This window comes from Styela clava, chromosome 5, assembly GCF_964204865.1.
Source record: "Styela clava chromosome 5, kaStyClav1.hap1.2, whole genome shotgun sequence".
Classification (NCBI taxonomy): Eukaryota; Metazoa; Chordata; class Ascidiacea; order Stolidobranchia; family Styelidae; genus Styela; species Styela clava.
In genome coordinates, this window is record NC_135254.1 from 12845264 (window position 1) to 12858554 (window position 13291).

General features: G+C 35.2%; 1 protein-coding gene and 1 long non-coding RNA gene across 4 annotated transcripts; one reads left to right on the top strand and one right to left on the bottom strand.

Annotated features, from left to right (window-relative positions):
- The first annotated feature begins 6321 nt into the window (after positions 1–6321).
- On the top strand, positions 6322–8262 carry LOC120344238 (uncharacterized). The gene is made up of 2 exons (XR_005569692.2): positions 6322–6829; positions 8116–8262. It is a non-coding gene; the product is annotated as an uncharacterized LOC120344238 (long non-coding RNA).
- On the bottom strand, positions 7057–13228 carry LOC120344198 (carboxypeptidase B-like). Of its 3 annotated transcripts, XM_078112942.1 has the most exons (10): positions 13003–13228; positions 12533–12629; positions 12103–12333; positions 11594–11695; positions 11144–11365; positions 10517–10610; positions 9693–9895; positions 8779–8863; positions 8074–8347; positions 7057–7441 (listed from the first exon to the last, which is right to left on the bottom strand). In XM_078112942.1, the coding sequence occupies exons 1-9, from the start codon at positions 13092–13094 to the stop codon at positions 8112–8114; spliced, it is 1362 nt and encodes a 453-aa protein (XP_077969068.1). In that variant the 5' UTR covers positions 13095–13228; the 3' UTR covers positions 7057–7441; positions 8074–8111. The 3 variants fall into 3 exon arrangements, with proteins under 3 accessions (XP_077969068.1, XP_039269247.2, XP_077969067.1); XM_039413313.2 differs by having other exon boundaries at positions 7057–8347; positions 12557–12629; XM_078112941.1 differs by having other exon boundaries at positions 7057–8347.
- Between the last annotated feature and the right edge of the window lie 63 nt (positions 13229–13291).

The window sequence follows — 13291 nt, forward strand, 5'->3', positions numbered from 1 at the left end:
GTCGGCGGATGAGCCTGTAGACGCGTTAGCAGCGTCATCGACAGATGAGCCTGCATTCATGGTAGCGGCCCCATTTGCAGATAAATTCCTCCCAAAAGGCGCTTTTACAGTTTTAGCAAAAATTGATACCCACAAATTAGAGGTTAGCATGCGCATTCCTGTTACTGATATGATAGTGAGCTACATTCTGCTTCTCCTTCCCCAAGACCCGCTGATAACAATTTTGTAGTCTGCTAGGTCCTAGCAGCAAAGCAAACGACCCTACAAGCTGTGAATGGTTGTCTTTGCGAGGCAGCCGCTACATAACTTACAAAATACCGTTAATTTGAAGCGACAATTTAGAGTAGAAAGTTCGGCAAAATTCATACAAACTCCCACTCCACAGAACGTGCATTTTATAAAATGAAGTTTTTTTTTATCAATTCTTGGTCTATGATGTTTCAACAGAGGAGGACAAGTTTTCTACATGCAATTCATTTACGCCAATAAATTTCCTTACGAATCTGCGTTGTTTGATGGCTCGTGTTATAAATATTGCATTGGCCCAAAAGGGCGGTTTTGTCATTCCACATAGCCCCATCGGCAGATGAGTTTGCAGTTAGAGGTCAGCATGCGTATTCATACTGATATAATAATGAGCAGTAATGAAACTTTCTTCTATTCCATCGAGCTCAGGGAGGCTTATATCAAGTTTTGCAGTCTGCCAGGACGTAGCAGCTGGGCCAACGACTTCGAGTGATTGAGCCCGTACATTCAAGTCGCAAGTTAACGGTGTCCATTCCCATTGCGGTATCTTATTGGTATCTTATTCAGTTATTGTTTTTCTTTTAAACTTACATGATAGATTAGAATGACCAGCTGCGCAAATTTATAGACCTTCCATAGAATCCCCGTGCATCTAAATAGTGTGTTATAATAGAACTTGCTTGTGTATCGCTCGGAAACATAATAGTAAGTTCAAAAATGTTCACGGATCAACTTAGGGATTTTTATGTTTTTGACGCAAAGTGGACGTATAACTCCGATAATATTTGGCATGGGCGTATGTTCACGTTGAAGTTGCCAGTAACGATCTAACAGGTTGTGCATGTGATCTAACAGGAGGTTTATTTCATTACCACCACAAGATGCCACCAAAGTGTTAAATATGATTGGCGTCCCAACTGCAAACTTTCACATCGATACAATGTTAGGCTGCTTTACTTATTTTTAACAGATATTATAATGAGCTGTGTTCTCCTGAACTTTCCGTCAAAAGAGTTTTCAGCCTTCAAACTCGGTAGGCTCTGACGCGTTTCTGTCAGTGTACCGAGCAGACTCCAAGAACTTATATGTGATGTGACCTTGCTTTGATCAAATGCGCTTAAATATACACTTCAACTACACTTCATTGACGTTCTAGATTCGAATCCATTTTAAACTGCTTGTAAAGTAGTTCATTCTAAGGGACAATAAAGTTGAATATATGAAATTTCACTTGTAAATATTTTGTAACATGGCTATAAGCTGGAACACACTATGCCTCTATGAAAAGACAATGCCTTTTCCAAAAACGGTTTACCTGTTTAGCCGCGCTCATGTAACCCCCAAATCGGGCATCTCGCGCATGAAAACCCTGTACTAATTTTAATTTCTATGGCTGTTTATAATGAATATTTTCTCATTCTGGAGTTTATCTGCATTTTGTAATAAAGTATGTATCACCTGACTCGTCTGTATCTCACTCTGTATGGCCTCATTTTTAGATTCTCTCTGACTTCCACGTATCGGGGTTTTGAACCTAAATATTTTCGTAAATGACATGTTATATCTAACCTACTAATAGGTTTTAACCTTACCATCGACACAACTTCTATACCAAAAAAAAACTTTGTGCCAGTAGGGCTGGGCACTGCGAATCGAATAGGAAATTATTCGAATTGGTTCAGAGCAAAATTTCGAATTGCCGCCATCTTGTTTATTACCTCCCGCCAATGGTCGATGTGGATTATTCAATTTTTTTTATTGTGGCCATATTTTTTCAATGCAACTCTGACATATGACTATTTTCTGTAGTGAGTTATTGATGAATAAGCGTTTTGTTATTGTGTGTGAACACTCCGCAATTGGTCTCAATGATGTATTCTATGTTTTCAGTAATTCATTTGCTAACAGGACCAATTACAATAAAAAGTCGCATACAATTACTTATCTTCCATTGACTCCCAACAGCCCCAAGTATTCGAGATTCGATTCCAAAAAAAATATTCGATTCGATTCTGAAATCATCAGGTAATCGAAAATGCCCAGCCCATCCCTTTCTGCCGACTCCACTGTGACAACAATGTGATTGTGACCATTGTGATAACGATGATCATTTTGGCACGGCGTATTGGTATCTATAAGATTGCACTGCAATTTTCAGAGTGGTTCAACGTTTATTTTCTCCAAAAAGCAAAAACTCTTTGCAATTCCGAGGAGTCTTCTTCGGGAAATATGTCATCTGAGAAAAAAACTTGGTTTAATGACTAGGAGCAGTATGGCTTTTCCTGCTTAACTGAACGTGACACCAATGCGAAAATGACATAAGAATTGCTTTTTCTGATACAAAGCAGAAGTATCACTAATAAATCTAATGGTGTAATATCCGCGGGTTCAATCTATATGCGAGTGCTAAAACCTATGGGTTAAGGTTAGTGTGGGTCCAAATATCTGTAAAACAAAAAAAGTATGGCTTTTCCTGCTTAACTGAACGTGACACCAATGCGAAAATGACAAAAGAATTGCTTTTTCTGATACAAAGCAGAAGTATCACTAATAAATCTAATGGTGTAATATCCGCGGGTTCAATCTATATGCGAGTGCTAAAACCTATGGGTTAAGGTTAGTGTGGGTCCAAATATCTGTAAAACAAAAAAAGTATGGCTTTTCCTGCTTAACTGAACGTGACACCAATGCGAAAATGACAAAAGAATTGCTTTTTCTGATACAAAGCAGAAGTATCACTAATAAATCTAATGGTGTAATATCCGCGGTTTCAATCTATATGCGGGTGCTAAAACCTATGGGTTAAGGTTAGTGTGGGTCCAAATATCTGTAAAACAAAAAAAATTTCCATAGGTGCAATAGTATGCAGGTGCAATTGTCGTGGGTTCAAATGTACGTGGGTTCAAATGCAATGAAACCAAATCTAATGAATTAATGAAGTTTACTGTTTGTTCTAAATCATTCTGCTACAACCAATGAATAGCGCAACTCGTTTTTTTGGGGTTGATATTCTCTTGACAAAGCATGTCCTTCAAATTTAACCCTAAAAATTAACCTATGCTCAACAGTGAGGCAACGAAATCATATTCTATCAATTGAAGACGGTTGAATTTTCTATAAATTCGTACAAAATCGACTTGACCTTAATAAGTTCAGATTGCGCTCTTACATCAAAAATTTGGGGTTCGTCATGAGCTTGCGGAATAGCGCCGGGGTTCGGCAGGCTCACAAAGATTAAGAACCACCAGCATCAAGGCTGTCCATGTTCATAAAAAAATTATAAATGAATGACATGCATGGCTCAAGCTGATTCAGCGTGTGGATGTCATAATGGAACAGTATTAAATGACCCGTGAAACAAGTAAGGCCACATAATAATTAAGGTTGATCGTTTTATTAATTAATATATTGTCATCTCCAGTTTTCAAGTATGATTCAAACGAGAATAACGAAAATTTTGACTTTTCTACGCACCGCATGTACTATTCCGCGAAAGAAGAAAACTTTTGCGACGCCCTAGCAAAATTGAAACGACGCACTTGGGCGTCGCGACGCCCACTTTAAGAACCACGGCTGTAGCCGAACGTAGCGTATTTTCGCGTCGATCGAACTCAAAGCGACAAATACCAAATGATGTAGACAAAAATATGAATTTCTTTTGAGAAAGCAATTATTTGTAATGTTTGCAAGTCTGTTGCCCTCCAATTATAAGTACGATCAGTGTGCTAATTTGTGCTCCTGCATTGAAATGAGTAGTAGCCTACTAGCCTACCCAACTTGCCTACTATTACTTTTCTTATGGGCAAGTACATGCCAATAACATTAGAAACCGGAACAGGGTATTTGTCCTCGTACTTTTGCATGTTATTGATAAACATGTTATTGATTAATTACGAGCATGTGTCACAGAAACACCAAACTGTTCATTCACTTGCTTAGAGTAAGCTCTCCGAAATTAACTACTTTGTATTGCAAGCTTCCAGTAATAAAAGTTTCGATTATTGCTCAGGGAAAGTTTTGATACAAAATCTTCTCTATTCTGATTTTGTTCATTCTAACATTATGTTATTGGTAATTTGATTGCTAATATTATCTTTTTAAAAACTACTTTTCCGGTATATTTTACAGCTTAAACATAGAACGGGCAAATCGTCATGGAAACGGCTAATCAGGCGATACCAGACAAGCGAGTACGTATACTACTTAAAAAAAACATGTTTTGATAGCAATAATAAACAAAAGTGAAACACTTCGTCATTAAAAACAGATTGCAATTTATATAGTTTTAAAAATCCTAAATAAAAATTCCATTGTAGTCTCACAGTTTTCACTCTATATTTTGATCATTTATCAAATGAGAGATTAAGCTGGTCACTATTGATGCATGTTGACATGACTCTGTTCCATGCTGGTGCTGGTAGGCGTGATTGAATTCTTCAGATTATACAAAATATAATATTCAAAACGCACGTGCTCAATGTTTTCCAAATATAGCAACTCTCACCATATGCTTCCTGGCCCTGATCTACATCTGTTCAATAAAATATAAAATTTAAACATCACAATCATAGATCAGATTCTATTTGACGTCACGCAGATAAAATTTGGTTCCAATTCTAGTGGGCGATGCCACAAATAACCACCATAAATGTAATTTATTATAAAAATATCGAATTTTTTTTTTTTGGGGATAATTTCGGTAAGAAGGCTTCATCTGTTTACTGTGGCGCTGTCCATACTTGAATCGTTACCATTCTGTTAAAGGATCTTGTATAAGTGAAACGACAAACTTCGTAAAGGACATCAAATAACAGAAAATGAAACTGCGTCAATGCCACGCCAAACTACAATTAGTAGCTTGGATATAACACAGATCAATATGGCATGGTAACGTACATATTATACTAAAATAACAATCTCGAAAAAGCAATTAATTGCAAAGATTTTGGTTAATATGCCCATTTTACATATATACAACCGTTTTTTTAAATCTACAATTTTTATTCGATTATGAAACCAAATCAAATAACCAAAACCAGCAATTTCAAATGTATCAGTTTTAATAAATGTGAATGTCGTAACTCATTTATCTTCAGCAATCCCCTACTCACTTAGCACATTACAATACAACATTTTTAATAGTAAATTAAATATCCGTTATAATCATAAACTAATCTTCAGGAATATTAGTGGGCTGAAGAATCCTAGTTTGTGATTAATGAGTTTCAGCTTTATCAGAAAATGTAAAAGTAAAGAAATTTGTTCATTCAATGTTGAAAGTGGGGTAGCAGATTTTCTGCAATATAAGTACATGGAGAAAAAAAAAATACCCAATCTGCCAAAATATATGGTGTTGCAATATGCATGGAATGGCAGCTACGCATGCCTGAATACATATAAATATATGTTTTAATACGAAATGTGCCATAAAGGATGAGGTGTCAGATATTACACCAACCAATGAACGATAATTTTCGTTTAACAAACTTGTCAATCTACGGGCAACAACATCACAATGTGGCAATACAGTGACATTATTGCATCATTCATGTATCATCACCAAGCCCTTAAACGCGGTCAATTCTTTCACAACTCACCTTTGGTTCAAGCTTGATAAATGACAATCCTGACTAAGTCTGGAATGCAATCAGGGTGGGGAAACCCTTTATATTTGCTCACAGATCACCACGTTTTCTTACGCTTGAGAACAACCACGCTTGTCACCTGTCCCGAAGACGTCGATATTTGTATAGTCGGCATCCAACCGTAATTTTTCATTCCTGATCAAACACCGACACATGGTTGCCGTTGTCTCATTGTCCATAAGGTTTAAAGCAAAAGGGCGGAATGACGTGGCTTGTATTTTTGATTCAGTACTCGTTAATTGTACAATATAATAAACTTTGTCGACATTCTGCTTATTTATAATTCTCATATTCTATGTATTTTGTATTCACATTCAGCCTCAGCACAACGATATTCATAAATGCAAATGAGGGCACGCAAAAATAATCCGGTGTCTGAGACTGATGTGGAGGTAACGATTTATTGAACCGGTAAACACAAGATAATAGGTGTTCGGCGTCCCCGTTCGAAATACGTTGACATCTGTTACTTGGGTAAATTATAACTGTCATAATAATATCTATATATATGTGTAGAAAAAAGGAAAGGAATTGAATAAATAACCCAGGTATCAAATGAAAATGAAGTGGCGCATTATCTGGCTTATTCGTCTGGACGATCATGTGGTGCGGTCAACTAATTTGATTACGCTGTTATTAAAACGACCTATTTCTTGCAATAATGGTACCGTCTCTTAGAGTTGATATTTAGCGGTCGAACGGTAACTCGATTTGGGTGAACAATGCTAGTTAGAATGTTTTGTTCGCTCAGCTCGCGTTTCCGATGATTTGCCCTTTCTTCTTCCGAAAAATGACAGCGAAGGACACGCTCAATTGCCAGCCAAATACGACGACGCAAGAAAAATATTTCCAAGTAATTTGCCATGTTCGCTTCAAGGAATTTTACTGAGAGAACTTTGCTGTTTTGTCATTTTGAGAGAGAGAAAACAATATTTGACGTAAGTAAAATACAAAATACCTTCGTTGTAAATTTTTTTTCTGTTTCTATCTAGTTGAAATCTATAACGGCAAAGAAAAATGTCGTTGTCATAAGATTTGGATGTAAGCCAAATATGAGTTTTTAGATATTTTGGGTTAAGCCGTTCCCATTTTCACTTTAATCCGTATTTGCTTGAAACCTTTCCCATAATATTATTTCGGGTCGCACACGATTGATTATTCATATATATATATATATATTCGTCTTTTTATTTTTGTTCGACCTGTTCATTAGTAGTAGGAGAAATAGTCAAGGTATATTTTAAGACAAAGCCGCCTACACATAACACAGGTCATGTTTTGACGGAAAACTCAAAACAAGTACATATATGCACATCACACATACACAATAACATAACTTACAAATCCAACAATTGTTTACTTTCAACGTCTTTGTACAAAATTCAATTAAAAGTTTCCTAGGAACTGAAGAAAAATATATATGACGCGCGGATATAACTGAACTATATCACAATTCACAACATGGAAGAAAATTTAGTGAAATCAATAAGTTTAAACACCCAGTTCATTCCGCAACCATAGATGACCCGTTTGACAAGATAGAAACTGCTCTGAAGTAAAAAAAAAAGTACAATTACAATACAGCTTACTCAGGCATATGAATTTGCCGATTTAGTATATAACGTAATCAGAACCGTACCGTACAGTCGTTATATAGCAAATGAAAGTCGTGCAAGTATTTTCGTTTTTTAATTTCAAACGGTACAATTTTCGGATATAAATGTAGGCAATATTTTGATCTGCCAATTATGTAAGATTGATGAATCTAGCTATTAACATTTTCATGTTTAACATTGGAAAGGGATTTGTAAGTGAATGTAACTAACGTGACTTGAATGGTAGTAAATACATCAAATATTTTTGAGTATTAGAAAATCAGCATATCGGTCGTTTTTATTGGTTATAATTGGCTGATAATTACAAATATTATTAAAACTTTCGTTTAAAACCTATACAAATAGTAGGACACTGATTTCTCACATCAAAATGCAGTTAACAATAAATATTTGATGGTGTTACTACTCTTCAGCAACAGGTTTATTTAAATCACATCTACCCCAATACACGGCATGTTTATTAGAAAGAAATATTCTCAAACGAATATATATTTGTCTTCGTGAAAACGTGCTTGGTATGTGAGTATTTTATTTACAAATAACAAAAAACCCAGTTTTATAATCACCGAGTTCATAAATATTCAAAAAATTATATATTCCTCATTCAGGCCCTTCCACGACGTTGGGTGCAAAACGAACTTCTTTCATTTTCGCGAGATTCTTGCAAGAGTTGACGAACAACAACCTCAAGGCCTTCATAATATTCTTCTGCAGTAGGAATGATGTAACGAGGTGGTAAAAGAAATCCGTGTTTTCCAGTATCACGCAATTCAACTCCAAAGGTGTATTTTACGCAGAGTTCACGATATGACCAGTCGATCGAGCCACCGGATACTTGGTCTGTGGGTAAAATAATTCAGCATGTGTACCGAGAGAATCACACCGACACTCAGAACTGACTATCAACTGCCAACATCAATCAAAAATTCATATTTTGACATGTTTACTATTTTTGTAGTGTTATATCATTTTTTGACTCCCAATCTTGACACTGCCACGCTCTTGTAGTTTCGTATTTATGTTTCAATTTATGTTAAAATTATTTATTTATTTTTTTGGGTAAAATCTTGTTTGTATTCATTTTCATAAATACTGTTATTGATCCCAGGCCAGGGTTGCTGGCGAATGTTGTTGAAATGAAAGTACATAAAGACGAAGATTAGTTATGTATGTAAAAAAAAATAAAAATATCACATCACGAATATTAAAATCTGTAAATCAATTGACTGTTGAGAAATTGAACTTATATATATCGGTGGATTTTTACTTACATGCTATATCTGACACTGTTCCATGTTTGTAAACTGCGTTGTGCTTCTTATGCATCGCTTTTACTGCTTCGCTTGATATTCTTTCCTGTTTATTGAATATTATAAAAACACATTTGTAAGCAAGTACCGGGTATGTATTTGCATTCTGTATAGTTTACTAGGTATATTGGAGCAAACTCAAAACATTCCTACAAAAACTCTATCGCCTAATTTCCTAGGACTCAACGAAACGACGTAATCTAATAAAGATTTGCTCAAGTCTTATCTTTTTGTGCCTGAAGAAGTTGACGATGCCTATCATTTAATTTAATTCAATTTATCGTTTGGAATAGATTATTGGGAAACATGAATACTATAACATATTAAATAACAGTTGTTTTAGATGTGCAGCTATTTGGCTTATTCAGTAGCATGTCTCGGTCCTCTCGGAACGATATTGTATTATTGCCATGTTCTATCGAAAGTTTGCAATTGGTAGCAAGAGAATCGCGATGTGGCTATGTCTCAAATTAAATAAAAATAAAACTAGAATATCGGTTAGAAACCGAAGACTTATCGATCGAAGGTTAGAGGATCCCCCAAAACTGTGGTTTTACTCCATAGTGACACCGTGTGTCCCATCACTAATTAATTAATAACTCGCTAATCATAAGACATAATCCATCCAAAATCAATAGGCTTCTGATCCGAGCTATGATGAATGCACATGCAAAATTTGGAGCAGATTCAACCTCGCTTTCGGGAGATATCGCGTGCATCTAACACAGAGACATACAGACAGACAAATACCTATCAACATACTTACCGATCTTAAGATCGATAATTAACTAGGGAGTAATCTGCATTCTGGTTTATATTTGATAATAGTATTTTCAAAGTATATCCAAAGATATTCATCAAGATCAATTACGTACCAATTCATCATTGTCGGGGCTATGTTCACTGGTATATCCATATGGATAAAGCCAATATTGAGCATATGAATGTAATGTCATAACAGCAGCAAGATGGGATCGCTTCTTCAGCATGAACTTTTGAACTGAAGATGACTCCAACTCAGAAAAAGCTTTCGGACCATGGTAAACTTCTGAGCATGGATTGTCACTGGCTGTACCGGCTATAATGTAAGAATTGAGTATAATCATTGTAATACATTATAAATTTTCTTATTGAGCTTACCATTGGAGTCTTTGAAAATAAAGAATGAGGAAACCACTCAATTTCTTTAAAAGTATTCATATAACATATTTAGTTTTACATTTTACGGAATTGCATGCATCTATACTAGACGCTATAGCTAAATGTATTTGTTATGAAACACCGACCACTTCATTTATAGCAATAAAATAAAATATCTACTATTTTTGGACGAACTAATAGTGTAAGAGCTTTTGGAAAACTATGCTGGTCGAGGCCAGAATCGTATTTTAAACTTCGCGGTACCGGATAGTAAAAAAAATACTGACAACTTCCGGGTAGTTCAAATTTCCATCGACAATTTGAAAAGATTTTTGAATTGGAGTCGGATTCTAACTTTAAAATGGCGCAAAATTAGAGGTTGGTTTTCGATACCCGTGATCGGCCTGTTTTTGTACAATATTTTTCCGCGCGATGTACGATCCTCTCTATCTATCTTTATAAAACACTTAACCAGTACAAATATTTTATATTAATCGATGTTTCATTATGATATAATTTATGAATCATTTTCTTAGATACTCCATATAAAATATGTTACCTCCCCTATTAGGTGTTTCGAAATTTCTGTTCAAATCAACACCATAACATCCGTAAGATCCTGCTTCACTTCTTGATTTTCTCCACATTCTATCCTGATAAAATAAGATTTGATTATAAAATATTTGACAACAAAATATTAAAAAGTTTTTTTTACCTGTTTTTCAGGAAAAACTTTAAATGATTAATGTTACATTTGGATGAAACCGACGTTTAAAACAAAATACCGGGACTATTATATTATGCAGAATATTTTAATCACGTTGCATATTGCTAGATACGTCAAGAATAGCATCAATTTTAATCACCATTTGTTGAAACAAAATTTGTATGCAGACATTGAATATCTTGCATTCATCGGCTGGCAAGAAACCACAAATTTTAGGTTTATAACTGAAAGCGCTGCGAACATGATTTATACGCACTTATTATGCGTGACAACTTAGCTAACTGAGTGATCAATTCCATGTTTTTTCATTTACGTGGCGGAATCATTACTCAAAGGACCCAAAAGACACATACATATACGTCGTTTAAATTCAACACCTAGTCGCAGTGCCCATCAGCAAACAGCGCCAATAATGCTATTTGACTAATATCTACATTTTCTAATGTACTAATAACCCACCTTTGTCCAGGTGTACAAGTAGCCATCAACATTCCAAATCGGTAATATATACCAATCGAATTCAGTCAAATAACGATCAATGTCTGAGTTTCCTTCTCTGTATCCTTTGACAAGTTTTCTCGACAACCAAATCAATGTAGCTCCAGTTACCCACTCTCTTGCATGAATACAAGCATCTTGCCAGATAATGCGTTTTGTTACGTTTGCGGAAGGGACCCCAATCTAATTAAAATAATATTTATATTATTTGGAATGATTTTTTGGGTCATTTCTCAAGTAGTAATTGGCTGATAGGATTGGTAGACGCGTACGTTTGATAAGTTGATGTATGAATATAAACATAATTAATGTAATATTTATCATGTTCGTACGCGTAAAAATACTTTTATTTTACTAACAGGGAAATTTGCAAAACTCCATTGAATCACAAAATAGAATAAAAAAATCTACTTTTAAAGCAAATATTCTTCTCCCCTGGTAAGATATTCCTACTTGCACTCTTTTCACGATGTCTCTGTTAGCCCTTGAAAAATGATACATCCATCTTCTTATCTAGAAAAGAAGGTTTAAAAATATTTCGATCAGTCAATTTTGTTATTTTTTGCAACATTGCGATGCGTTGGAAGAATCTCGAAGCATGTATGGAATGTGACTGCCTCGTTTTGTCCGACAGATACTGCAAATTTGGGATGTTTATCGAATTTTGTGTACTATATCCGAAACTTTCTACTTTTATATAATTGACTATTCGCAAAGTTGCATATTTATCCACCCAACTCACGAAACCTTCAAATTTTAATGTTGTAACAAAAACAAAAAAAATTGCACTCTTGAAATCTTGAATATTGCGGGTTAAGGAAACACCAGTGATCCGTGATTGTTTGGTTATTATTATAATTTTCAATATTATAAGTTTATGTTTAATTAAAGAAGAGCCAAGCGTAAACAATACCACTCACCTCATCTAAAGTGTGGTATCTGTGTAATGAAAATCTTCGCGGTTGACGTCTGACACGTCTTGGCGTACGCCTGAATCTTTCCTTTTCAATCAGCTGTTGTACATTTCCTATGGTAATGACGTATTTAGCACCCGCTTTGTCAAATGCTGTCGTCATCACATCCCATATTTCTGGTGCGATCAACACGTCATAACTTGCCTTGACAACGGATGGACGCCTCCATATATCCAGCTGCCAATTAGTAAAAATAACAAACAAATCAAATATGTCGCACTACAGAATGATACTTTAAAATAAATTTTTCATTTTTATGTGTTCTAACTTCAAACGTTATCAGCTGGTCTTAAACAATTAGAAGGTGATACATCTAAAATACCCCTGGACAGCGAACGAAAATATCAATGTATATCAATAACTACCCCAACCGTACATGTTGAATCAAATTAGTATCGACCTGATATGAAGCTAATAGAGCATCAATCTTCTCAAAAGAGTCTTTCTGTGGTTCAATTGTGACAACGCGATACCTTTGAATAAATGAAATTATTTTGATAACTCTGAAGTAGATCCATCTTTCCTGCAATACTGCTATATATATCACGCAACAATGTTTGGATGAAAATACAGTTCACGTAATACGACGAAAAAACAGCTCTCACGTTTTGTATTATCTTGTTTTACATCAACTCTTCTAGAATATGAATCATAGTTTACATGTAAACTAGAAAGTAAAAATGGTGTAAAGTATGTTAGAGCCGGTATATTTCCAATATTTTTTCATTGTGCCATGTTACAAAATAATTATTTGTACCCCACTCCCTATTTGCGACTTCCAATAATTAGTTATCCATTCAGAATATTCAATTTTATTATTACAAAGTATAGAATAAATTGACTTACCCATCATATCGCCTAGGTTCTACCGCTCCAAAGCTAATGTTCTGCAGACAAAATCCTATGACAACTCCGAGTAAAAAATACGCGCAATTCATTTCAACTATGCCCGATACTATGTGAAGAATTTAACACCACGCGTATAGTGCCACAATGTGTGGCGTGATTCATCTTGTATAAGACCCATTTTTACGCATTTTCAGGGGTCACACGAACTACAGCAAAACATTTATAATAAAAATGGCTGCGTCGGGAACATTCTTTTTATTTTTCCCGTGTTTTCCGTTGTGGAAAT